At 44.7% G+C, this 25,273-nt stretch overlaps 1 protein-coding gene across 2 annotated transcripts in view; it reads left to right on the top strand.

Moving 5' to 3' along the window:
• MAPK8IP3 (mitogen-activated protein kinase 8 interacting protein 3) overlaps nucleotides 1–25,273 on the top strand; it is a 153,922-nt gene that overhangs the window by 54,178 nt on the left and 74,471 nt on the right. The window contains exons 5-8 of one of the 2 annotated variants that reach the window (XM_077827872.1): nucleotides 4,653–4,676; nucleotides 17,286–17,337; nucleotides 23,117–23,363; nucleotides 24,816–24,918. In XM_077827872.1, the coding sequence (XP_077683998.1) occupies nucleotides 4,653–4,676; nucleotides 17,286–17,337; nucleotides 23,117–23,363; nucleotides 24,816–24,918 (426 nt within the window). The remainder of the gene's footprint in view (nucleotides 1–4,652; nucleotides 4,677–17,285; nucleotides 17,338–23,116; nucleotides 23,364–24,815; nucleotides 24,919–25,273) is intronic. The other variant, XM_077827873.1, reaches the window with a different exon arrangement.

Genomic DNA, 25,273 nt, shown 5'->3' on the forward strand with positions numbered 1-25,273 from the left:
TCATCTGTGTGCTTTGGTGGGTGGGTGCTGTGACAGGCTCCCCCCAGGGGTCCCACCTGGAACTGGGGTACCACTGGAGCCCCCTGACTTGCCACTCTGGGCTCCCTCTCACACTGTACTGCTGTGACAAGCTGCAAAGCTCTCCAGCCTACACTTTCACCAGCACACATATAGGCAGGGACACACCCAGCTGCAGTTACATGCAGGCTCTCTGACCAGCCCCTGCGTAGATAGGCTACAGTTAATACTCCTTAGGGCATTCTGTGACAAAAAATTAAAAATTCTGTACACAATATTTTAAAATTCTGCAGGTTTTATTTGTCAATAAATATGGAGGCTCCAGCATGGCAATAGGGAACACAGGCCACTGGCTGCTCAAAGGTGGGAGATCACCCTGCAGCCCCTCGCCCCCAGGACATGGACTCAGCAGTGAGGCTGCACCTGACCCTGACACAGCACAAGGCCTGGGCCTACTCCAGAAACATTGCGGGCCCTGCCCCTCTGCACTAGGCACTGTGTGGGGCAGGCAGGCTCAACCAGGCAAGAATCCAAATGTAGAGGGGCTCAGTATGGGGGGGATCCAGGTGTGGAGTGAGAGGATTCTGTGTGGGGCAATCTGGGTGCAGGCAGCTCAGTGGGGGAGTCTAGGTGTGGGGGGATGTGGATGCGCAGAGGCTCATGGGGGAGGGGGGTGTTCCGGGTTTGCAGTGGGATTCTGCAGGGGCTTCCAGGTGAAGGTGGTTGGGGCTCAGCATTATGGGTGTGCAGGTCTCAGCAGGGGGGCCTGGGTGCAGGGGGAGTGGGGCTTGGTAGGGTGGGGGTCTGGAAGCAGCTAGTTGGAGTCAGTGGCATGGAGGTCTGGATGTGGGGGCTTAGGGTGGGGCACATCAGGGTGGGGGTTTGAGTGCAGGAAGCTCAGTGGGGGGTGGTCTGGGTGCAGGGGTGGGAGTCCAGAGGGAAGGAGTCTGGCTGCAGGGGGCTCCAGATGCAGGGGTTGAGGTTCAGTGCGGTGGGGTTTGGGTATGGAGGGCTAGGGGGTTTCTGGGTGTAGGGGGTGAGGCTTGACAGGGGTGTCTGGGTATAGGAGAGCCAGATGTATGGGGGTTGGGCGGATGGGGGAACAGTTCCCCATATGGTGACACCTCGCCCCACAGATGAGGAGCAATGGGGGCAGGAAGCAGGGGAGGATGCTGAGCTTTCTGCAGCTGGGGGAGGTTTCTGGACCTTGGTTTGACACAACCCCAGATACTTCTTGCAGGGGAAGAGGAAGTCCCGTCGTCTCCTGCCTCCAGCCCAGCCGGGATTAGCAGCTGATCCTAACTCAGGGTAGGAGTCACTTGCTGGGGTGTCCCCAGCACTGAAGTGATTTACCTCTCTGCCGGCTGCCTGAAATAATGCACCTGCGCAGCTAGGGAGTGGTGCATGACTGCTCTTGCAGCTTCCCTTTGCTTCCTTGTCAGAAAGTCATTTTTCTGCAGGGAAGCAAAAAAATCTGCAGGGGACATGAATTCTGCGCATGTGCAGTTGTGCATACTTCCCCAGGAGTAAGTTAAGGCAACTCCCAACTCCCCAGGTGCACATCAGCTCCCAGACTGCTGTGCTGGGCATCACAACATGGGGAATAGATGGCCAGCCCTCTGTGGAGAAAGAGGTGGTTAGGGACTATTTAGAAAAGCTGGACGTGCACAAGTCCATGGGGCCGTACGAGTTGCATCCGAGAGTGCTAAAGGAATTGGCGGCTGTGATTGCAGAGCCATTGGCCATTATCTTTGAAAACTCGTGGCGAACGGGGGAAGTCCCAGATGACTGGAAAAAAGCTAATGTAGTGCCAATCTTTAAAAAAGGGAAGGAGGAGGATCCTGGGAACTACAGGTCAATCAGCCTCACCTCAGTCACTGGAAAAATCATGGAGCAGGTCCTCAAAGAATCAATCCTGAAGCACTTACATGAGAGGAAAGTGATCAGGAACAGTCAGCATGGATTCACCAAGGGAAGGTCATGCCTGACTAATCTAATTGCCTTCTATGATGAGATTATTGGTTCTGTGGATGAAGGGAAAGCAGTGGATGTATTGTTTCTTGACTTTAGCAAAGCTTTTGACACGGTCTCCCACAGTATTCTTGTCAGCAAGTTAAAGAAGTATGGGCTGGATGAATGCACTATAAGGTGGGTAGAAAGTTGGCTAGATTGTCGGGCTCAACGGGTAGTGATCAATGGCTCCATGTCTAGTTGGCAGCCGGTGTCAAGTGGAGTGCCCCAAGGGTCAGTCCTGGGGCCGGTTTTGTTCAATATCTTTATAAATGATCTGGAGGATGGTGTGGATTGCACTCTCAGCAAATTTGCGGATGATACTAAACTGGGAGGAGTGGTAGATACACTGGAGGGCAGGGATAGGATACAGAGGGACCTAGACAAATTGGAGGATTGGGCCAAAAGAAATCTGATGAGGTTCAATAAGGATAAGTGCAGGGTCCTGCACTTAGGACAGAAGAGCCCAATGCACAGCTACAGACTAGGGACCGAATGGCTAGGCAGCAGTTCTGCGGAAAAGGACCTAGGGGTTACAGTGGACGAGAAGCTGGATATGAGTCAACAGTGTGCCCTTGTTGCCAAGAAGGCCAATGGCATTTTGGGATGTATAAGTAGGGGCATAGTGAGCAGATCGAAGGACGTGATCGTCCCCCTCTATTCGACATTGGTGAGGCCTCATCTGGAGTACTGTGTCCAATTTTGGGCCCCACACTACAAGTAGGATGTGGAAAAATTGGAGAGAGTCCAGCGAAGGGCAACAAAAATGATTAGGGGTCTGGAACACATGACTTATGAGGAGAGGCTGAGGGAACTGGGATTGTTTAGTCTGCAGAAGAGAAGAATGAGGGGGGATTTGATAGCTGCTTTCAACTACCTGAGAGGTGGTTCCAGAGAGGATGGTTCTAGACTATTCTCAGTGGTAGAAGAGGACAGGACAAGGAGTAATGGTCTCAAGTTGCAGTGAGGGAGGTTTAGGTTGGATATTAGGAAAAACTTTTTCACTAGGAGGGTGGTGAAACACTGGAATGTGTTACCTAGGGCGGTGGTAGAATCTCCTTTCTTAGAAGTTTTTAAGGTCAGGCTTGACAAAGCCCTGGCTGGGATGATTTAATTGGGGATTGGTCCTGCTTTGAGCAGGGGGTTGGACTAGATGACCTCCTGAGGTCCCTTCCAACCCTGATATTCTATGATTCTATGATTCTATGATCCCCTTTGTAGTATAAAGCCAGAATTATACCATCTTGTGTTACACAGGGAACTGTACAGCGTAAGCTCATAAAATTCGCCCTCTCCCTCAATGTGGAGAGGAATATGCAACAGCCTTTGCCCTGAGTTATGATTCCCATACACTTCACTCCAACTCACTAGTTCAGATAAAGCAAAAACAAGTTCATTTACTACAAAAGATAGATTTTAAGTGATAGCAAACAGATCAAAGCAGATTACCTCGCAAATAAACATAACCGCAAACTAAACTTAATATACTAAATAGATTGGATATGAACAGCAAATTCTCACCCTAAGAGATTATACAAGCAGGCTGCAGATTCTTAAGGGGAAAACTGCACTTGCTTTACAGCTTGGAATCCTCAGCTGTTTCATTCACAGGCTAGAAATCCCTCTAGCCTGGGTCCAGCACTTCCCCCAGTTCAGTCTTTGTTCCTCAGGTGTTTCCAGGAGCCTTCTTGTGTGGGGAGTGAAGAACCCCAGATGATGTCACTCCGTGCCTTATATAGCTTTTGCATATGGTGGGAAACCTTTGTTCCCAAAGCTTGGTTCCCAGTCCAGTCTGTGGGAAAATACTGACATCCCAAGATGGAGTCCAGAGACATGTGGCCTGGTCACATGTCCTTGTAGAGTCCTAGCAGCCGTTACTTGGAGCCTGTCTGTAGCGTTCTCAGGAAGGCTCACCAGGTGGGAGATAAGCTTCTCCTAAGGCCTATTATTTTTTCCTAATGGTCCATTGCCCTGAGTAGGTCCTTCCCCACCCACTATCTAGACTGAAAGCATCTTGTCTAGTTGGCATTACCCAGGTGTAACTACATTTGAAATACATATACTTAGTCAGTATTCATAACTTCAGATACAAAAAGGCTACATGCATACAAATAGGATAATCCTATTAAGCAAATCTTAACTTTTCCAGTGACACCTCACATGACTTATCTTGCATAACATACATCATAATTATGTCATAATCGTATCATAATAATATCACTGTGAAGAATACGGTGTGTAGTGTCATAGGTGCATTTTGTGTGATATGCTAGATAGGGGCATATTTGTGTGAGCCCATACATACACTTGGTATGTTTGCTTGTCACTATGACTGAAGTTGGTATAAGCACAGAATAGTGTGTACATGTATGCACAAGAGACATACGGAGAGAGTGTGTGTGTTTCTACATTGTTGGATTATGAGTGCATGCATGTAATGGGTCTGCTGTATGGCTGCATGCTTATGAGGCTGTAAGTGTCTCCATCACTGCTCAGGTATGTATTTGTGTGAGCACATAAACATACATGTGCTTGCATGACTTTTTGCTCTCTAATGGTTGTTTTCTTGTCTCGCTTCTTGTGTGGTTGCCACTCTGTTTTGGCTGCTATGTTTGTCACTGCAGTCATCGCCAGTCATGGAGGAAAAGGTAAATCCTATTACAGCATTTTTTTAAAAACTGTCACTTTGGAGATTGGGGTTGAGTAACAGCTGTCTGACTGCTGGGAATATAATGTCCTGGCTTGTGTGTCATCACCCCTACTGGTATATACATTAAGCTGGTTAATATACATGACAGTGCCTTCTATTGGTACGTGAGAGAGCCAGTCAAACTGCTGCTTTAGCACATCATGCAGAGGCATGTGTTTTCAAGAGCAGAAGATTCAGAGGTTGAATCCAAAAACCAAATGAGCCCAGTGTGTTGAGGTGATCAGTGTATCTGTGTTTACTGTCCTAGACAGTTCTGAGGTGCTTCTGCATTTTCCCAAACCTATACATCTGTCTTACCACACACGGCAAAACATTGACACTGTCTGAGTGGGACGTATACAGTAGAATCCTGTTTATCTGAGCCTACATTATCCGGCTCTCCGTATTAACTGAAATGAGGCTGACAGCTCAAGCCCTGGGCAGTGGGGTTTGGGCTTTCAGTCCCCTGGGTGGCGGGGCTCTTGAAGTCTGAGACTTGCCATCTGGGGGTGAAGCCCATTCTCCAGATTATCCTGATTTTTGGTGATCTGATCTAACCCTGGTCCCAATTATATCGCATAAATGGGGTTTCACTGTAATGTGTTTCATTCTCAGTACCTCCCAGAATGCACTTCAATTCACTACCTCTGAGTATAGCCTGGAAAATGGAATTCTGTGATCTGAATTTATAAAGGGTGTGTGTGTGTGACTGAGATATCTTTCAGTCTTTTAAACATTGCCAGATAAACAGCCATTTCGTTATTCTTTTTAAACTTTTGAACTTTATTGGGAGAGCCTCCTGATTTCCAAGTCTAAGTAACTTAGCTCCTTATTGAGTAGATGCACCTTTAAACTTCCCTGGGGACTAGGCTGGTGGAAAATCAGACCCAGGATTGGGGAGCTGCTACAAACTCCTTTGTAGTTCACTTTCCCTCCCTAGCTGGGAATCTGGGCCTCTGTTCTTTGTTTAGCATAGACTACTGTGAAGTACTGGGCATGCTTACAATGTTATCTATATAATAAGATGTGGCTTTCAAACAGAAAGCTCGAGAGACTGCGTGACGGAGTGTGATGTAACGGCGTTATCAGCATGTGTTTGGGAAGGCTGCATTGCTCATGAGTGGCAAAGCTGGTAGCGAGCTATGCAAGCCATCCTAAAGGAGTGCAGATAAAATCTCTTCTATTGCACCATCAGGTTTCTAGTGCTTCCAGTTATTTTGCAGAAAAAAAATATTTTAGAGCCTTATTGGCAGTATTCCCTCTAATTTTTTATGTCTATGTTCAGAATAAATGTTATGTGCGCTAATATGGAGGTGATGTGTGACACATCACTTTCATATTGGTGCTGTCACAACTCAATTGCCCACTCCCTCAGGGGGTCTCCTGGGTAGGCAGATCAGCATTGTATGTTGCTAATGCTGTTGCGGGCATCGCAAAGCATTTTGGGAAGGGTTAAAGGTGTAAGTGTGGAGTGGAAGATTCCTTTGCAGGTTGCAAAAGGCCGAAGAGGGAGGGAGAAAAAAAGGAACAGGTTAACTCGACAATTCAGCTAGGCTTGAAGATAAAGGGCGAAACTGCCACTCAAGGCCAATGCACACACAAACAAGCTCCCTGCTGCTAAACAGCCAAAAGCCTGTGGGAAAGGAGAACTGAACCAAAAAAACCTGAAAAGGGGGTGCAAAACTAGTAAGAATGTGAAGGTCAGAGAATGGGAACATAACAGTCTTGCGATGCTGAAGCCAATGTGTTTTGGGGAAACCAAGGCCGGTTTGGACTGGTACAGAGAGCACGGGAGACAAAGGTCCCTGGACGAAATGCCCCCAGAAGAACCCAGGACTTAAAACCCTCCCGAGAGCAGAAGCAAGTCAGAGATCAACAGCGGACCCTGGATGACCCGTGCACAGAACAAAAACTCCTGTCCACCCCTCCCCCTCTTCTTCTTACATTACACCCAGGCTTGGCCAGCCTCAGATAGTGCGGGTGTGAGTATGAAAGTGGGTTAGGGCTTGGGGCACTAACGCTTTGTTTCTTCCTCTGAGTGATATGGGGAACCCCCTCAGCGCTTTCCGCTGTTATATTATTATTTTATCAATAAAGCTTTAAAAACTCAGTTACTTGGTGTGCTCCGTCATCTCCTCCCCTAACGATCCTGCAGCCTCAGCCTGATCACCTGATGCCTCAGGCAGATTGGTAACAGAATCTGTCACAGTTTTGGTGGAGAATTGCGGAGGGGTGGAGTGCACCAACTGCTTTGCCCTTGGTATTTCATGTTTGCTCTGTCCAGCACTGTTGGTATTACATGTTAAGGATTTTATAATTAAAGGTGAGTCCCACCCTCAGTCGTAGTATGACTGAGAAATGGAGGGAGGTTTGGCATTCCTCTCTCCACCCCGGTCAGCAGGGGAAGGGTGCAGGTGGGTCTACCCCTGGCCGTAGAAGTGCCGGGCAATAGGAGGAGGGCTTAAAAACCCTCACTCCACACGAAAGGAATCCTCGGTGCATACACCCTCAGCAGTAGCATAACTGAGCAGAAGAGGAAAACTTAGGGTTTCTCGCTGTGCCCGAGACGGGTTTTGGATTTGGTGTATGGACCCTCAGTCGTAGCATGACCAAGTAATACGGAGGGAGGCTTAGCGTCTACCCGGGGGGGGGGGGGGGGTGAGCATTGTAAGCCCCGGTGCCAGTGTGGGCAGCGTAAAATCTCAAGTAATAAAAAGACCTTCAAAGCGGTACTAACGGTTTGTGATAATATGTTCAGGAAACAGAAGGGTACAGCTGCGGACTCGAGAGTCCCGCAGTCGTGGGTGATGGCATCAATGATGGGGTCCTGGAAGGCTGGGGGACTGGATGCCCATGCCACAGGGGAGGCAGCAAAAAGGGACAGAACCCTGTAGCCTCTTTCAAAGGGGGGTGAGGACATCTGCCGGTTGGAGAGGGCTCTCACCAAAGTAGGATACAATCCCTGGGGTTCTGTGGCAGAGCTCTAAAGAAGCGTGCATACTTGGCAAAATTTGTTAGACCCATATGCCAAGTATTAAAAGCAAAAGGGTAAAAATCTAGGGCCAGCTGTGAAATTAATAAGGACTGCGGCGGCCATGTGGTGTGAAATGATGTTGGGGCAAAAAAAGGAAGAAGGGAAGAGGTGTGTAAACAGTTAGTAAAAACTGAGCAACTAAAAACGCAGATTACTAACCAGGCAGCAACCCAAGTCTATGCCCAGAATAAGTTGCAGGCCTTAAAACAAAACTTCCAGGCAGAAAAGGTGAAACGCACCCACCTGCAAACACTGGCTAAGCAAGTACCAGTCCTTCAGGGACTCATCAAAGATTTGACCATTCGTAGCCAGAATACGCCTCAACAGCAGTGTGTCCACCATAAAAAGAAAATTAAACAGTTAAAACGCCAATTGGCCGTGCATTCTGTCCAGGTGGCAAGCCTCACGGGGTAACCCTTGTAAGTAATATTGTTTAAGGAAAGGGACCAGGAGGGGGTGGGGGCTAGTTAAGGAGCCCACCCTCCTTGCTAAATTGGTAGTGAAACAAAGCCTGTGTCCATAAAAAGGGACCGTACAGTGAGAAAAACAGGATCGGGCCCAAACAAGTGAGCAGGCAACAAATGAAAAAAATTAAAAACAGGTTGGAAGCCCTAAGGGCATAATGGCAAAAGTAAGAAAAGAAGTAAGTGCAAACATAGAAAATTCAGACCCCTAAAATAGTATTTGGAATGGTAAAACCTAAGTTAATGAACATACATGTCATTTTGGAAAATAAGCAAGTAATTTTAAGAAAAAAAAGTAAAAAGTGAACTCTGCAAAGGCTGAAGAAAATTAAGCAGTTAAACATCGTAACAGTGTTATAAATGTTATAGAAAAAAAATCTTGTTTTCTTTTCAGCCATTCTAAAAAAAGGGGGGGAGGGCCTTTTCTAAAGGAATGTCTGTAAATAATCCAGGCAAAAAAACTATCTAATTAAAATCATTTGACTATAAACAATTTAGTCAAATTTGCTAAAAAAAATATAAGGAGGTTCTATTAAAACTTAACTGCCCCAAATGTATAAAGGAAATAAGCAAAGCAGTGTAAAAGAAATGAGCAGTGTATATTGTAAAAGGGATTTAAAAAAAAAAAAAGCAAACATACCATGCTACTTAATTAAAATCCTATTAGGGCTCCAAAGGGAGCCACAATAGGTTGTATTTTCTTTTTCAAATTTTTGTATGTTTTAAAAGCAAAAGTAAAAAGTAATCAAAACTCTGGTAAAAGTTAATTGTGTCCCTTTTAAGACAAAGTCTTTGAGCTGCTAATGGATTTAAATCCCAAGAGCAAGCCAAAAAGCATCTGTGTTAATGCAAATTACCTAACTGATAAAGGTAGAAGCCATTAAAACCTGGCTTGCCTATAAAACAAACAGAAAAAAATATGGGGGTAATTCCTCTGTTTTGCCTGTAATCAGCAAAAATATTTAAAAAAGAAAGAAATATTTTAAGCAATAATCTCTCACCCCCAAAGGGGTAAAAATATGTTTGTTTGTTTTTTGTCTTTCAAAAACACAAAAAAGCTGATACAAGCTAAAAAGCAACCCAAAATACCATAAATCTACTGTCACAATAAAAATTATGTTTTGTGTTCTGTGTTTTGTCTTGTGTTGTTTGTCTTGTTGCTAGCACTGTTGTGTATCAAATGCTGCAGAAAAACCTCCTCAGGTAGCAAACACCATATTAAAAAAATTGGTTTGGAAGCAGGGATTATAAATACTGTAGACCTGAAGGTAATTAAAAATAAATTAAGCTTTCTGTCCCAGCTACGGGACAGCCAAATAAAAAAAAAAAAATCATACTGCTATTGCACATGGAATGTACTAAAATACAAATACTCGCTTTGTCCACCTTGGAATGCAAAATGTTTTGGGTAATATCAAAAAACACAAAGCTTTTGATACGCTTGCTAAAGCAAAGCAAAAGATCACTGTTTAATACTTATCAATACAAATGAATGCAGTATATTTCTGGCACAGTAAGGCCAGACCTTTTAAGTGGAAAAATTGTTGTTAAAAACACACACCAACAAGCTCTAAAAGCAAAAATATAAAAAGTTAGCCCACTCCTCATATAGCACATAAAATCCTTCTGGCTACCCCAGACTTCGAGCCAATGGGCTGGGGAGGGAGGGAAGCTATTGGACACCAGGGATTGTACCAAGTGGACTCCTCAAAAGTGGGTGTACTTGTCCTTGCCTGTTGCTCCAAAGCCCTGTAGTAAAGACATTTCACTAAAATCCTGTATGTAAAATAAATAATAAAACCACAGTACTGTATAATGAGCAATGTGTACATGTTAACTCCTGGAAAAAAATGTTTTGAAAGAATGTAAATGTTAGCAACCCGCTAGTAAACAAATGTAAATGTAATGTAAGTACTATGTTTACCAATAACCACATTTACTGTTTGCCACAACCAAAAAAGTCTCAGCTTTGCCCAGTTAAGGGAAAAACTATGTAAAACTCACAAAGCCATAAAGTCCACTTTAAATTAAATAAAAAGGCCAAGTGTAAGGAAATCATTGTTAAAGACATTCAGAAATGGCAAATTAAAAATACGATAATGTTGCAAAATCTGGGGAGGGCGGCCCACACTTTAAACGTCAAGTGGGTGGGTCCGTACCCCATTGTGAATCACATCTCCCGGGTAGTGTACCAGCTTCAGCTACCCGGTAAACTAAAATGGGCGCATGCCAATCAGCTCAAAACATATGTATCTCCCTAGATTTCTGTTCATGGCGTTGTGGGCCTCGGTTGTAAACCAGCCACCTGCTTGAACCATCTGGGTTTCCAGCTGTCCATGGAATTATCTGAATAATTGTAATGCTGAGGACGGAAAATACCTCCAAAGGCTCTCCTTGGCTTGAGCTGCTAATGGGGCCTGAGCCATAGTGTAGCGGAAGGCTGAAGGAAAGGTGCCTTGAAAACAGTGCATAGTACAAATAAACACAGCAGGGCCACAGCAAAATACCTGGTGGGTGGCCCTGAACCACCCCTGAATCCCATGGGGGCAAACCCTGTTCCTCCCGTGGTGGCCTGAAGTAAAACTGGAATGGAAAGTCCTTTGGCAAGCAATAGCAATTACTGATCTCGAAATGTAATAATAATGTTGTTGTAACCTCCTAAACCAGGCAAACAACATCCGTAACAAAAGCCAGGAAGGGCTGTAATGGGACACTAATAATTTAGGAAGTTTTTCATCTGTGCCTCAGTTTCCCCAATAGGTGCATTTGTGTTGTTCTCTTTCTTTCCCTCTTGCTTTGTTATCAAAACAAGGCAGTAATAGCAAAAGCCCAGGGACACCCCGAACAGGAGTGGTGGGACCGCTCTTGCTGCTTCAGGCCTGCAAAAGTTGTTAGTGTGATACAATGTAGGTATGGGGCACATATCTGTGGAAGTCCTCGGGTGTCTGACACTTTTGTCCTCCTTCATTAATTTTACCACTGTTCAAAATTGGCCATGGTGGAAAAAAAAGGTCAATTTATCCATTGGTGGGTCGTGGCAATTTTGGCTTAGCATCCTGGGAATGTGGCATCACATATTATCTGGAATTGGGTGGTCCATCGCGACATATGGGAGGTGGCTCCCCCCAATAACATGGCTAAGCGGTATGTGCTGACTACATCTTCTATCAGAACATAGGGATTGCAGAGAGCAACACCTGGCAATTATGGCCTATAAAGCCCCCTCAAATAATATATAAAGAAAAGGCAATGCCAGGCCGCTTTTACGAGGGGGTCAACACCTCTGCTGGGAAGGGGAGGCTTCGGGATATGCCCCCACTAAGGCCCATGTGTTTACCAATAAGGCACAAAATTTTTCGGTGCATTGGCGCACAGTTATGCAAAGTAGGATCAATATCTCTAACTATGTTGTGTTTAATTTTTCATGAATTACACCCAATGTTTTCCTGCCCTTAACGCACACCCAGGAAAAACTGACTGTATTCCAAACAGATGCCTCATCCTTTACCGTGTTGTAGCATACGTTTAATCTGAAAAAAGCTGCCTTTGCTACAGCCATCCGGATGGGGCATCTATGCCAACAGGGGGACGTGTTATGCTATGTTACTAATAAAGCCAGAAGCCACTACTGGCTAACGTATGCAATTGTTGCTGCCCTAACCATTTTGTTTGTGCTATATTACTGTTTATGTAAAAAACCAACAGTAACCCTAGCCACGGTGTCAAAAAGAGGGTGAAAACCTAAGTGGTGACCCCTCACAACAAAATGTTGACTTGGGGTCAATGGGGGGAATGTCACAACCCAATGGCCCCCTCCCTCACGGGGTCCCCTGGGGAGGCAGATCAGCATCGTATGTTGCTAATGCTGTTGCAGGCATCGCAAAGCATTTTGGGAAGGGTTAAAGGTGTAAGTGTGGAGTGAAAGATTCCTTTGCAGGTTGCAAAAGGCCGAAGAGGGAGGGAGAAAAGAAGGAACGGGTTAACTCGACAATTCAGCTAGGCTTAAAGATAAGGAGCGAAATTGCCGCTCAAGGCCAACACACACGCAAACAAGCTCCCTGCTGCTAAACAGCCAAAAAGCCTGTGGAAAAGAAAAACCGAACCAAACAAACCTGAAAGGGGGGTGCAAAACTAGTAAAAATGTGAAGGTCAGCAAATGGGAACATAACAGTCTCGTGACCCTGAAGCCAGTGTGTTTTGAGGAAACCAAGGAAGCCTCGAAAGGCAGGTTTGGATTGGTACAGAAAGCATGGGGAACAAAGGTCCTTGGACAAAATGCCCCCCCCCCCCAAAAAAAAAAACAAAACCCCAGGACTTAAAACCCTCCCAAAAGCTGAAGCAAGTCGGAGATCAACAGCAGACCCTGGACGACCTGTGAATGGAACAAAAACTCCCGTCCACCCCTCCCCCTCTTCTTCTTACATTACACCCAGGCTTGGCCAGCCTCGGGTAGTGCGGGTGTAAGTATGAAAGTGGGTTAGGGCTTGTGGCATTAAAGCTTGCTTCCTTCCTCTGAGTGACATGGGGAACCCCCCCGCCCCAGCGCTCTCTGCTGTTATTTTATTATTTTATCAATAAAGCTTTAAAACTCAGTTACTTGGTGTGCTCCGTCCTCTCCTCCCCTAACAATGCTGCGGCCTCAGCCTGACGCTTCAGGCAAATTGGTAACAAAAATCTGTCACAGTGCACATAACAAAATTCATGTGGTGGTGGTGGGGCAGAGGGGTTTGGAGTGTGGGAGGGGGCTCAGGGTGGGGGCAGAGGGTTTTGGGGGGGTGCAGGGGTGTGAGGGCTCTGGCTTGGGGTGCAGGCTCTTTGGTGGGGCCGGGGATCAGGGACTCAGGGCTGGGGCAGAGGGTTGGGTGCAGGGGCTGAGGACTCCAGCTAGGGGTCAAGGCTCTGGAGCAGGGCCGGGGATGTGGGGTTCAGGGAGTGGGAGGGGGCTCAGGGCCAGGGCACAGGGGTTTGGGGTGCAGGCTGCCCCCCAGCCCTCTCTCACCACAGAACTTGGGGCCGACGGAGAGGTACCTCTCCCCGGGCTCAGCAGCTCCGGCTGGGCTGGGCTGGGCTGGGCTGAGGGAGGGGCTCCTCTCCTGGCAGCTCCGGTGGGCCTTGGCTGGGGCAGGGGAGGGGCTCCTCTCCCCTGGCCGCAGCAAGTCCAGGGCAGGTCCTCGCTGGGGCCCGGTGGGGAGGGGCGCCTATCCCCTCCACGGCAAATCCTCACAGGGATAGAGGCATCTCTCCCTGATGGAGCCCTGAGCCCCTGTGCGGGGCTTAAGAGGCAGCTGCACAGCCGTGCAACTTAGAGGGAACTTAGTTTATTGGGGCCTGTTTATTTTGCCCCTGCCACTGTAAAGTGAGCCTCTCTTAGGGCCATGATTCCGCTCTGAGGGAGAGGGAACCTTTAAAACATCTCTAACAGTGACCTGAAATGCTTTTCTCTACCTAAAAAGAGTAACTCTTTTTAAGTATGGGATCTTGGGACCTTCAGGAATAAAAAGTGCTATATATCTAAATGCAAAGCTAGGAGTCTCCCCTCAAGTGGTATAAAGGTCCTGTTTCTAATCCTGGAACTGACTATTGCATGTTGGTGTTTCAGGCCAGTATAATGTAGGGGATGGAAATTCCACAGGCTAGTATAATGTTGGGGGTGGAAATTCCACATTCAGGAGAAAAAGTGTTTCTGTGGCAGGTTACTGAGAAACTAAACTAAAATTTGAAGCTGTTTAGGGGATTAGAATGATAGAAGTAGTCCCAGGGGAGTGGATTAGTGGGCAGAATGCAGGTGAGGCAGCCAGAGGTGTGTGATTAATGTAGTTTATCACATGACTATGGCCATCACTAATGTGGTGAGTATGCAAAAGATACTGTATAGATAGAAAACAACTCATCTTTAACTGTACAATATTGGCAAATTGTCTCCAGAACTATAGTGTCTACTAACATTAGAAAGTAGCAGACATTTTAGAATGACTCCTCTTGGGTAACATTTCTAAATGACTCCTCTTGGGTAACATTTCTAAAACAAAACCAAATCAATGTACCTAGGGGTCAAGGCTCTGGAGCAGGGCCGGGGATGAGGGGTCCAGGGTGTGGGAGGGAGCTCAGGGCCCAGATATCTGATATCATTTATGTGCTGTCTGTATCAGAGGATTCCTCCATCTGTTATGAACTGTCCATTTGTGAATAATGGGAACCTCAGGTCCAGATTATAATGGAGGTTGTTTGGGAAAAAAGCAGCATCCCAAAATTCTTTGCTAGGCTACTTGGGAAATGCCCTTCCAGCCCTCTGCCAATCCCAGATGGGACACAGCGAGCAGCAACTCCCAACCAGCACAGTTTCCCTACCTTGTCAGAAGCTGTCATGGCAGTAGAATGGACTGACACATCAGCACAGCATGTTCTGGCTTTCATATGAGCAATGCTGAGAATAGAGCTTGTCAGGGTTCCCGCCCCACTCCAAACTCTGGGGTACAGATGTGGGGACCTGCATGAAAGACCCCCTAAGCTTATTTTTACCAGCTTAAGTTAAAAACTTCCCCAAGGCACAAACCTTTCCTTGTCCTTGGACGGTATTGTTGCCACCACCAAGTGATTTAGACAAAAATTCAGGAAAAGGGTCACTTGGAGTCCCTTGTTCCCCAAAATATTCCCCCAAGTCCCTTCACCCCCTTTCCTGGGGAGGCTTGAGAATAATGTGAGTGCTGACCAGACCCTTTGTCTCTAGGACACTGAAAAAACAATCAGGTTCTTAAAGGAAGAACTTTATTTAAAGAAAAAGTAAAAGAATCACACCTGCAAAAATCAGGATGGAAGGTAACTTTACAGAGTAATAAAAAGATTTAAAACACAGAGAATTCCCCTCTAGGCTCAGCTTCAAAGTTACAAAAAAACAGGAATAAAACTTCCTCTTAACATAGGGAAAATTCACAAGCTAAAACAAAAGATAATCTAACGCATTTCCTTGCCCTTACCTAACATTTTTGTAAACTTAGATGCTCATTTCAGGCATGTTTTCAGGAGATGTTTTTCCTGCCTGGTCTCTCTCTCTGTCCAGAGAGGGAACAAACAAAGAGAGCACAAACAGCCCCCCCTCAGATTTGAAAGTATCTTCTTTACTTATTGGTCCTGTTGGTCAGCTGCCAACCAGGTTATTTGAGCTTCTTAACCCCTTACAGGTAAGGATTCAGTACAGCTGCTCAGGAGGGATTTTGTGCTACCCTTAGCTGTATGTTTATGACAGAGCTACTGGATGTTTTCTTTTTTTCTCCCCAAGGAAATTAAATCTCTCCAGGCTGCCTGCTCACTCCTTAACCTATTGCGTCAGCTCCTGTGTTAGTGCATTTGCTCAGGTCTCAGGGGCCTCAGGTTCCATTACAACCATTTCATGCAGATCAGAAGTGGAGTAGTTATAATGGTTTCTTGGCTGTGTCCCAGGAGAAATGTTCTCCATGTACAGGAGCAGTGTTCTACAAAATCAGCATGGAGCCTGCCTGAGAAAGGAAGCATGTCTGTATTTGATAGGAAAAGACTGACCCTTTACTCCTGCCCTGTCTTTAATGTATTAAATCCAACAAGCCTGTATGCTTGTTTGGTTTTTTTTTCTGTTAAGTCTTAATATCAGTTTGTTGATCAGTTTGTCTCCTTATCCTGTCCCTGAGCCAAGTACTTCTGTTAATGGGTTGCCCACAGCTGGTAGAGTTTTTAAAAAGACACTTGAGGGTCCAGAATAATCAATTCTCGCATGTAGAAGGGTAAATCACACACACCTGTGCCCACTAGGCCCTAGCCCTGGGGAAAGACATGGATCCCAAGGGGGGGAAGATGGCAATATCAACCCTGGCCACTCCTCCTGGGCTCATTCTGCAAAGTGGGTCAGCTTTAATTTGCATCTGGAGCTCCACAGGAGTCCTTCTATTGGAGGCTGACAAGGGCATTTGCTAAATCAGTGCATCCTCTGGCCATTCTCTGTTCCCTGGTCTTTGGGCTGCTCTGGTCATCTGCAGCCATGTGTCCCTGGCAAAAGAGAGCTTGTGGATGCTTTGTTCTGGTGCAACCTCTTCCACTTGCACCCCTTACTATAGCATTTTTCTGCTGGGGCTCAGTCTCACAGTCTATGCCAGCAGATGTATATACACATACAGCCCATAAAGCTAGCAAAGCTTCTGCAAACCAACAAGTGGGAAAGATCATTCCAGCCATCTGTCCAAATGAATGATGTATGCTGGAACCTGTCCTGAACTTTCCATAGAGAATATAAGTCATACATTTCATTGATTGGTGAAAACTGCATGTATTTGCCACTTTCCTGTTTTAATACCTGAAATCATACATTTTGATTATGTATAGTACAATATCAGAGGCTGGATTGTAATTGGAACAGCCTCAGATCTGAGATGAGGAAGACCGAGGGTGAAGTGGGAGGACCACCTCTACTGTTGCCTGTTCCTGGGACCCATGAAGGCCACCCTCTCAGAGCTCAGTGGGGTCAAGGCTCCACTATATTGGGGCAGGAGGAGGAAGCAGGGGACTATATTCTCTGTGGCATATCTCCCTAGTGGGCCTTCTGGTTCCCAAGGGGAAATGCTACTTAAATTGGATGGCTGTGCCCTCAGCCCCCTCTATAAACCCCAACTTTTCCAACCACAGAAGGGGTCAGTTAAGTCAGCCTATGAAGTCTCCGGCCCTTCACCCCTTCCTATGGGTTCTCCACAGGAGGGCTCAATCTGACGCTAGGAAACACTCCCAAAGGGGGTAATTTATAATTGGATTGTTGGCCTGGTAGGTCAACAATTCTTGTATGGCAACCCAACTTTAATAGTGCCTTTTAATGAAGAGATAAGGGTCATCTGTGTAGCCTAGCACTAGACAACCCAATTTTGAATCACAGAATCAGCTGCTTACTCATTCAGGCTATGGGAGTTGGGAGTCAACTCAGCAATTCAGGGATGGGAATGGGATTCAGGCCTTGTGTCATGTGAAACATTCATCACTGTGTTGGATGTGTACTTTTTTTACCATAAAGATGCTGTGGTTTTGCTAACAGATTGTTTCCTCTCTCTTTCTTTAGCAGGAAGGAGCGTCCTAACTCTCTGAATGTCTTCCCCCTTGCCGATGGAATGGTACGTGGGCAGATAGGGGCCAAGATCATCCCCACAGTGGACCACTGGCACTTGAGTGACCTCGGCCAGCTGCAGTCCAACTCCAGCTACAAGGTTTTATAGATTGTCACGGAACAAGGGTTTCCCACTGTCAATAGCATCCTACATCTTCATAAAGACAGAGACCACCATGTGTCCATAACCCTTTGCAGCCTCTCCCTTTTGTACATCTGATCCTTTCTTATAACAGAACCCTGGGTAGGATGATAGATCTTCAGATGCTGATAAATTTGACATAGGGTGGAGGACTGGTTTTGACACAACTCATGTTTTCTGTCACTTTCTGATTTTTGTTTCAGTTCTAATTCCTGCTAGTTAGTGTTTTCTGCTGATGGAGTTTGACCTTGGTTGAGGGAAGTGTGTGTGTGTGCGTGTGTGAGCGAAGTTAAGCACCCCTCTTGACCAGATCCAATGCTGTTTATGAATCATTTGGTGGCGGAAATGATGGAACCAGTCTTCTGCCCCATCATGGGAACTGTGTCTCACTTGGGGCTGGGCATTCTGCTGCTGTGCCATAATCTGCCCTTTCTAGTTGATCTTTGTTTTAATCTTCCTGTCTTTCAGTTCATCTACACTAGACAAAAAACGTACTGCCACCACCACTGATGGTAGCAACACCTAATGCCTACAGTGTATCGAAAATGCTTTGTGTCATTATACAAATTGCTCAGCTGCTATAGAGTGATTGATACAGTGGATTGCATTGTGCCACTGTGGAGCAAGCCTTTATGTCACCTTCACAGTCTACACTGGTGATCTGCTTGCGTGGACAAGAAATCACAGCACTGCAGCTATATTAGTGCTGCTGGCCCTCCCACCGCCATCCTACAATGCTGTGCTTCTCCTTTCAATAACTGATTTGTGCAACGAGCCCCAGCAACTGTATCCCTAGCATCACCCCCAACATCTTCCCCAAGCTAATGCCCTTTTGCCTAGGGTTCCACAAGATTCTCTTTCCTCGAATCCTTTCCAGCAGGCCTGATAGCATTTGAGGTATTTGTGAAGCTGTGCCTCGAGCATGCTGGTCATTTTCCCCCAATTCCAGTAGGTGTGACAATAGCTGGTCTCTGCTGGAAAAATGTCAGCTAAAGTACACCAGCTTCTCTGAACGCATTATTTTAAAAAATCTGTTTGAATAAAATGCCTTTATAAACACATCCCTTTATTAATATTAAACTGGGCAAAACGGAAGCTCCTGTAAAATAAAAGTTATAAACCACTAATGCTGTAAATAACACTAAAAATGTTGTGGCAGGGTGATGGGGCAAAGAGAGAAAGAAAATATTATATTTCAGCCTCGTATGTTACCCTGGCCTGTCCATGGCATCCTCACTGGGAGGTGCTTCATCAGCAATTTCCAAACACTTGAGGGAAAGACCAAAGAAGGAACATTGGAATGAAATTGCTTTGATTTTCCAGCTATCCTAACGAGGCCATACTGCCACCAAATGAAAGATGGATCTTAGTTCACATTCAGTGGCACTCCACCACCACTGATTTCCCCTTAGCTCCCTGGGCTACTGGCCTAGCAGTGTGAGGGCATGGTATCTCAGGGTACATGCACAGGTCCTTGGGTAGGACTGAAACAATTCTTGGAACCCAACCACTGCTGTTCCTTCGAACCAGAAACTCGGGATTGGCTGGCATAATGGTATAAAAGTGTGATGGAACACTGACCCTGGAAACTTGGCCAAAATGCCCAGAATACCGTTCAGATCTCATGATAGTTTGCAAATTTCCAAAAAGCCCCTGTTCTGGAGAACTGTGCTGGGAACTGAGATAAGAGTCCCACAGTGCACTGGTGTGATCAAGGATGGAGGGATGTAGAAATGGCACAAACATTTTTCTATAAACTGATTTGCAGTCTGCCTGTGCTGCACCTCTGCTAGGAGACACAGTCCAACCAATACTTGCATGAACTCTTTATCCCCATGGCAGTGCATTCCCTAACACTTTCATTTAATCAGTTCTGTGTATCTTTTGCAGGGGAGAGTAGGGAGAAAGATGGAGTTGCATCCATTTTAATAGACTTGATGAGGCTGCTGCTCTGTAGCACAGAGACTAAAAGCTTCTTACCCATAGCTGTCTGCAATTTATCAATAACTCACTCTCTGCATTTCAGGAAATTCAGCAGAAAGTTAAATAAAACTATAGAAACCTTGAATTCTGAGTTCAGGCAGTGGAGGTTACTAACTGTATCTTTTTGGAATTTGTTTATGCTTGTATCAGGCAAAGAAATCAATTTATAATGGAAAGAAAATATTGTGCCTTGCTGACAGTGTTCAGCTATGAGCATATCCATCAGGTAACAGTGATAAATGTTCCGTGCTTGTTAAGAAAAGCCCAATTATGGGATACTGGGTTTAAGGAAGGTAGCCTCTTGGGGGTGGGTTATGGAAAATCCTGGATGCATATGTTGTTAAGGTAGATATCCTAAAGCAGAATAATTCATAGCTTGTGGAAGATATAGCATGAGTAAGTGTTGGGTAGTGGAGGATACTAAGTGGGTAATGGGTTCACTGATTGGGATGGAGGTATGCAAACCTCTTAATGGCTCTCCGTTAGGCAGTACTTTCTGCTTGAAGTATTATTTAATAAATGCTCTTGCTTGGCTGTTGAAATGCATTGCAGTGCTGCAAATATTTTATGGTGACTTTACTATGCTTTTCTTTTGTGGTGCTCTAAGTTCTTTCTGTGTTGGGAACATAGCTGATGTTCCCCTGCTGTCAGGTGCACACTGATAGCTTACCTGCCTGGTCTTTTTTCTTCTAACTCTCTGAGCTGATTTTTCATCTTCAAGAGTCTGATTATTAAATATTTTTACATTTTCATTATTTATTTATTTATTGGTTTTTGCATCTTACTTTTTATAACTAGATTAGGTTTTGTTTTGCTTTTGTGTTTTTACATTTAACATTTTATATTTTGGAGATTTAGTCCTTAATGCTTTTTGGGTTTGTTTTTATGTACTGTATTTTCAGTGTTAAAACCATAGAATTGTGGCTACTCATGGTGACATATTACTCCTATGAATTTTGGGCTTTTGCAATGCATTTTGGAGGTCATGGCTACACATCTGAAGTTTAGGAGGCTCACAGGTCTGACTCTAGGTAAGTGGCGGCTATGGAGAGTATCCTTTTGTATGTGAAGGATTATGGAGATCGCCCCCTGGACTGTATGATAGCTAGTCAGTGAGGGAGATTTGGTGGTAGAGAGGGGAAGAAGGAATATCTCAGCAGTGTCTAGTAGAGTTCCTGGAAGGTTAAAAGGAATATCTTGGCTTTATCTAAGGGTTTTGAAGTGGATGTTCCCAAAGCAGACTGGTTGGCTGTGGAGAATATTCCATAAGTAAGTGGAAAATTAAGATGCGTAACCAGCGGTGTGTGGTAGACCATGGTGGTTATCCCATGAGTATGTTTTGATTGAAGGGAAGCAGCAATGCATGGGGCATGCTTTTGAGACAGATGTGGAATAGGAGTAGCACCCATGGCATTGGTGGTTTAGTGTTTCTGAATATGGTTTCTTTGAATAAGGACTGAATTGCAGACTGGGCCACATATCCATTTCAAAGCTATGAGCTCCTTCTAGGCTGTGGTATTGAGAAGGATGATAGGCACAGTGCATGCAGCAACATCCCAGAACTCTGCCAAATGTCTCAGGCTCAGTTTCTGGGGGAGGGTTTTATTTACATTTTACACTGAATAACAGTGCGTTTTTAGCCCCTTTGCTTCCAGGCCTTGGGAGTGCACTGGCAGGTGTTTGTCAAAGTAACGAAGTCCCAATGCATTGGAGTTGTCCACGAAACCCTCTGATTTGATACTTTGCCCTTGCACATTAGAATGGAAGCACCCAGAATAGGAATTTTAAAAAGTTGTGAGCAGTCTAATATTCAAATATAGCAGCCTAAGTAAAATGTCTGTATTTCAAATTTGGTGCCCAAATCAGCAAGTAGATTCACAAATGACCATTTAATGCACCAAGATGATGATCTGAACATCCATACAGAAGAAGTGGGTGTGCTATTTGGGCTCACAATCCAAAAAAGTCAAGCAAAAAAAGTGGATAAAATTTGATAGCAACATTGTAAAAAAAAACAAATAAATTCAATTTCAGTGTCTGCACCATAAATAATCAGGAAATGGGTGTGGCACGGGACACTTGGTTTCCTTACTTCAGTATACTGCAGGAATGAGCACGGACAGGGAAACTTCAATGTGTTTCTAATTAAAGTAGTATGTCAATAACAGGTACTTTTTCTTTTTTTTTAAATAAAGAATGCATGGCTGCCAAGGGTTACATTGCCATTTTTTCCATTATCTTCATTCCCATCCCACTTGTAACTGTTTTGTTGCATCATAAAATCGTAAGGAAGGAGGACTGTAGAACAGACTTCCAAACAACTGAGGTGCAGACATCACAGTTCCAAGACTGTGAGGCCTAAGGTAGTAGCTAGTTTTAAAGAGTAATTAACAAACTAAGTAGAAGCAGGTTTCAGAGTAAGCTTCCTAGTAACTGCACAGAAGATAAGATGCAAATAAGGATGGCAATAACTATAGTAAGGAAACGGGAGGCGCGGGTATATATCAAATGGCTTTTCTACCCAACTGGAAAACAAATGTAGTATGTTGCTCTAGAAGTTCAGGCAATGCTTTAAGTGGCCTTGGGGTGGGAGGTGTGTGTGTGTCTGTCAGTCTGTCTGTGTGGTTAGAAACCCTGCCAAGAAGACCAGGGAGATCTCATTTGGGTCTGAGGCCAACTGGTCACCGATGAGAAGGTGAACTTGCTGAGTCTGAAACAGTGCTTCCTTAATTGGCAAGCAGGGAGTGCAGCATCAAATGCTGTAGTATTCTTGAAAGCTTCCTGTATTTTTTAGAATGTGGTAGGATGAGGAATGGGACCATAATTTATGTTGAACAGGGACTTGGTTGTGCACATTTCAGGTTGGAAATACATCTCAAGGGTTTATTTATGACATCTTTTGATTTCTGAACTCTTGGTCCTGTCTTTCATCCAGTTGGGGAGAACCACATGTGTTGTCATCCTGGGTCCATGCCTGGCTGTATTCTACGTGAGCTGATACAGGCATGTAGCTCTCCCCTACTAGTGAAATAAGACCATTTCAGCTTGATTACCACTTTACTTCAGCTGCCTAGTATCAAAAATACATACCTGTCCCTTCAAATGAAGTGGTAGCATTAGAAATCTATTAAACAAGTTCTGTGCCAATGACCTACTGTAATGATGGATCCAGAGCATCTATGAGGCTGCTTCATAGAAGGCTGTATCACTTTCCAGAAATGATTGTGCTTTCCTTCTTGCACTGGGTATCTTGGAAGACATTGGCCTGATTTTCAGAAGTGCTGAGCACCCATAAATCCCTGTGAAGTCAAAGGGAGCTGCAGCTGTTTTTCACCTTTGAAAATCAGGTCACAATCCTTTATGAGTAGATCTCATATCTCACATAACTTCTGAAGACCTGAAATGCCATCTGTGTTGGTAATAAAGGAAGAGGGGGATCAGTATTTAGACCAGGTAGGATTTGCTTGCTGAGTTCTGCACAGGAACTTGCTATTCATTTGCAGTGCCAAGCAGGCACAATGAGCTCTGGGTGTTGAGTTTGTGGTACTCATTTCCCATAATTTGCTATAAAGGCATCCATCAATCCAGTAAATAAGAAATTATCTGAAACATATAGACGTGCTTTTTCCTTTCTGTTTTCTCCTTCTTTGTATTGCCATAGTGCCCAAATGATGAAATGTCTGAATCTGGGCAGTCTTCTGCAGCTGCCACTCCAAGCACCACTGGGACAAAGTCCAACACACCAACCTCATCTGTGCCCTCTGCTGCTGTCACACCCTTAAACGAGAGTCTGCAACCCATCAGTGACTACAGTGCCACAGCCAAAAACAATAAGAGGGCACGGGAAAAGCGGAACAGCAGGAACATGGAAGTGCAGGTCACCCAGGAGATGAGGAATGTCAGCATAGGTATGGCAGGTGTTTTCATCTGTATATATTCTTTGCTAGCCAACTTGTTGCATGTCTACTTTGATTTTACAATGCCCATGTATGTCTTATTAAATACCGGAAGAGGTCTGGGGGGACTGAAGGAATAACTAGCTTAGTTCAACTGAAAGACAATGCTCTCTGTTTATTAAGGGTACAGTTGGAAGTAGGGGACTAAAGGAGGGTGATATGCTCATTTATGCTTGATGGTAGGACTATGCTTGCTTTTTGGACAGTGGCATGTTTTGTGGAGGAAAAATAAAAGATTCATTGACATGGATCCAATTTCCAAGTTTATTGCAACTGACTTAGAGGAAATTTCTTCTGTAAAGCTCCCAAATGAGTTCCTGACAAAGTGAAACCACAAAACAGTAGAAAAATCTTGCGCTGTAGACTTTGACTGAGGATGCCAGTGTTGAAATCCCACTTTGTAATTATATTAGCAGGCTGCTTGCTACCAGGATCACAGTCCCCTGGCTGGCAGAAGGCAATGTAGTTCCTCAAGAAGTACTTACATACCGGGTGCCTAACCAATAAGTCGGTATCTTTTTAGTGATGTAATTTAAGCCAGCATAGTATAATTCTCCGCACTGGGAGACAGACATAGAAGTCTCGGTTCTCTCCACTCTCCGTCACTGGCCTGTATGGGTTGGCAGGAGCTTCATCTTTCTTCGTTCATCAAATAATGACTCCAGAACATGCATCATATTAGAAACAGATTAGGTTGCATGTATTTGGTACATTGCTACTTCCACTTCACAATTTCATATAATTAACAGTTAAATCAGATGTATGCATGAGAATTTGTATATTCAAGTTGTTCCTATTTAAAGTGATTCAGTCATGATTTATAACTCTAATAATTTTTGTTATAGAATAAATTAAATTATTGTATGTTTTTATATCTTTTACAATGTTGCAAAATGAGAGGGAGGTTTTTACTGAGAGATTAAAAGGACATTATTTGGTGTTGAATCTTTCTTAAGTGACCGTAACTGTGCCCGAAAAAGATGACCTCATTTAAAACAGTTTTACCTTTAGAATTCTGAAGTTATTTTTAAAGTTTAATATCCAGAAGTACTTCATTACACCAGCCCAGTTACCCCACTGGCTGATGGTATTGCCACTGGCATGCTTCCAAGAATCCACTATTTCTCACACCTGCTCATGATGGTAGATCCTACTTCTATCTTTCCCCAGGAATTTTGGAACACACCTTCCCAGCTGTAGTTTGTGACTCACTAGAAATCCATCTACACTCTAACTTTAACACTTTGCACATGGTACCATAGCAATCTTGAGAGTGCTCCCCATTATCCTTTTTTATACCCAAACAGCTTAAGACCAGTCAGAGAATACAGTCCCTAGAGTGGAACAACTGTTGGCCTTCTATTCTGCTGGATCTGTCTCTTATCTGTGTATTATCTTTTGTAGGAATGGGTAGCAGTGATGAGTGGTCTGATGTTCAGGATATCATAGACTCTACGCCAGAGCTGGACATGTGCCAGGACCCCCGACTGGAGCACACTGGAAACAGGTACTTGCTTTTATCTTTTGTAAGTATGCTATTTACTCTCCTTCATGTAACTTTGAGGACTGAAGAGAGACTCTGGGTTAAAGAGTTTGTGTAATTAATGCTGCATAGAACTATGATACATGTTAATGCGGTGGAGACACTGGTGTATGAGCAATCATTGGATCCTTACTTCCTCTGCCTAGTGCATAATGAAGGATCCCTCAGGCACAAAACTCCCTGTTACCATGGCAAGAACACAAGCTCAAAGTCTGTGTGAGAAATCTCCTCCAGATGATCCACAGTTGGACTGGTTTCAGACAGTACAGTTTGCCATGCTCCAATGAGAGAAGGGAAGGTGGCATGATAAAAGAGAGAA

This window comes from Eretmochelys imbricata, chromosome 10, assembly GCF_965152235.1.
Source record: "Eretmochelys imbricata isolate rEreImb1 chromosome 10, rEreImb1.hap1, whole genome shotgun sequence".
NCBI classification, from domain to species: domain Eukaryota; kingdom Metazoa; phylum Chordata; order Testudines; family Cheloniidae; genus Eretmochelys; species Eretmochelys imbricata.